Source organism: Penaeus japonicus, unplaced genomic scaffold (genome assembly GCF_977035675.1).
Source record: "Penaeus japonicus unplaced genomic scaffold, GWHDUDI00000001_assembly GWHDUDI00000011, whole genome shotgun sequence".
In the NCBI taxonomy this organism is placed as follows: domain Eukaryota; kingdom Metazoa; phylum Arthropoda; class Malacostraca; order Decapoda; family Penaeidae; genus Penaeus; species Penaeus japonicus.
The window spans coordinates 14,693,518-14,696,017 of NW_028234413.1; the positions used below are offsets into that span (position 1 = coordinate 14,693,518).

General features: G+C 43.1%; 1 protein-coding gene across 1 annotated transcript in view; it reads left to right on the forward strand.

The window, feature by feature from the left end:
- Nucleotides 1-2,500, forward strand: part of LOC122250577 (cyclin-dependent kinase 20) — a 23,640-nt gene that overhangs the window by 15,705 nt on the left and 5,435 nt on the right. Inside the window, exon 5 of the mRNA XM_043012059.2 lies at nucleotides 951-1,091. Coding sequence (XP_042867993.2) covers nucleotides 951-1,091 — 141 coding nt within the window. The remainder of the gene's footprint in view (nucleotides 1-950; nucleotides 1,092-2,500) is intronic.

Below are 2,500 nucleotides of genomic sequence, written 5' to 3' on the forward strand. Positions count from 1 at the left end.
AGAAGAGCATGATGGTTTGTGAGTGGCGATTAGATAAAATTGATAATTCAAAGTGCGTGTGGATGTTAGAGCTGTGTTTATGACACTGGAATTGACTTATTTACGTCGTTTAGAATGAGGTTTCGTGTTTTTTAGTTGTTGTTTTTTTAATAATTAATAAAGACTGTATATCATTGCTAAAATGCCTTGACTGATTTTTTTCTCCCCTTCCTCTTCTTCCGCCTTCGTTATCCCGACTTCTTCTTTCTTGCTTTGTTCAATCCCTTCCTTTCTCCTCAATCGTATTTGTTCTCCTCTTGGTCTTCCGGTACTCACCTTCTCCTTCTACTTCCCCTCCCTTCTCCTTCATGCTCCCCCTTTCTTTTCCTCTTGGTCCCCTCCCATTCTTACGCTTCTCCTTCCATCCGACCATTCCTTCCTACTTGCTTCCCTCCCTACACATTTCTCGCGCCTCCTCTCTCCTCTTTCCTTCACCCACCCTACCTCCCTCCCTCCCGCCCTTCTCTTCTCTCCTCTTTCCTATCCTTCTCCATTCCTCGCCCCTCTTCCCCGCCTTCCCTCCCTCCCTCCCTCTCACCCGCCTTCCCACCCTCTCACCCTCCCTTCCTCCCTCCCTCCCGCCCCTCCCTCCCTCCCTCTCACCCTCCTTCCCACCCTCCGCCCCTCTCTCTCTCTCTCTCCTTCCCACCCTCTCACCCTCTCTCCTTCCCTCCCTCTCACCCTCCCTCCCTCCCTTTCTCTCTCTCCTTCCCACCCTCTCATCCTCCCTCCCGCCCTCCCTCTCACCCTCCCTCCCTCCCTCATTCCCTCCCTCCCTCCCTCTCTCTCTCTCTCCTTCCCACCCTCTCACCCTCCCTCCCTCCCTCCCTCTCACCCTCCCTCCCTCTCTCTCACCCTCCCTCCCTCCCTCCCTCTCACCCTCCCTCCTTCCCTCCTTCCTCCTGGCGCAGGGCGAGAGCGACATCGACCAGCTGTGCGTGGTGCTGCAGATCCTGGGCACCCCCAACGAGTCCACGTGGCCAGGACTCTCCGAGCTGCCGGACTACAAGAAGATCACTTTCCCGGAGTCCAAAGCCGTGCCCTTGGAGCAGGTTGTTATCGTTATTTCTGTTATTGTTGTTGTTGTTATTGTCGTTATTATTGTTATTGTTGTTGTTATTATTGTCGTTATTATTGTTATGTCGCTAATTGTTAATGTTGAAATTGTTATTTCTCTGATTATTGTTTTTGTTATTATCATAACTGTTAGATTATTATTGTGTTTATTATTGATACTGTTATTTTTTTATTATTATTTATATTATTAATGTCATTAGTATTATCATTATTATTATTGTCATTGTTATCATCATCATTATTATTATTATTCTATTTTTTATTATTGTTATTATTATTATCATTATTAATGTTATTACAATTGTCATTGTCAATATTATTATTATTGGGTCAATCATTCTTGATTATCCGGTCTTTCGAGTCCGAGCAATAACTCAGATGGCCTTAATCTGCTTCGAACTAGATACGGCAGATTGGAGACAAGTAAAGAGCTGAATTATAAAAGAAAGAGAGAAAGAATCATTCAAATGTTCAAGGTTACCTATGCAACACCTGTGCCAGTGAAGGCTTGCATCTCTCTCAATATCACTCTGGTTAATTTGTATTTTTTTCCATCGTTCTTCTTTAGAACTTATTTCTACATACTTCCTTTTTCTTGTATTTTCTTTACTTCCTGTTGTCTCACCTTCTTTACGCTTTTCTCTGCTCACTTCGTCTTTCCTGGTTCGGCTTCATAACAAGGAGAGACGAAGTGAGCAAAGAAAAGCGTAAAGAAGAAATAAGGAAAATACAAGAAAAAGAAAGTATGAAGAAATAAGTTCTAAAGAAGAACGAGGGAAAATGATACAAAGTAACCAGAGTGATATTGAGAGATATGCAAGACGTCAGTGTGATCATGAACTTGCGAGACACAAATGAAAACAATGAAATAAAATGCCACGTCAGCAATGATTCATAATCATCACTTTCCTTCGCTCTTGTCTTCCTTTAAATATTTCTTCAAAACATATTTCGGTTTACACAATTACATACTGTCACCCACGTACCTGCGGTTTACCTCAACATCACGTATTGTTTAACATTGAAGATCACATTAGCATACGGCGTCTCCTGACTGGTTAGTATACCGGGGTCTCATGAACTCTCATTTAATGCATTGGGTTTATATCGGGTGCTTTTAGCCACGTGTTTGCGTACGCACGATGCTCACAAATCACGCGTGTGTGTGTGTGTGTGTGTGTGTGTGTGTGTGTGTGTGTGTGTGTTTTGTGATTATACTCTCTTCCCTAAGTCACGATTTTGTCCGCGATCACATGAATGACATGAATCCACGTGACCAACACACACACACTCAAACAAAAACACAACCACACACAAAAAACAAACAAACAAACAAACAAATCACCACCACCACTAACTGCAACAAACAAAATCGACAACCAAA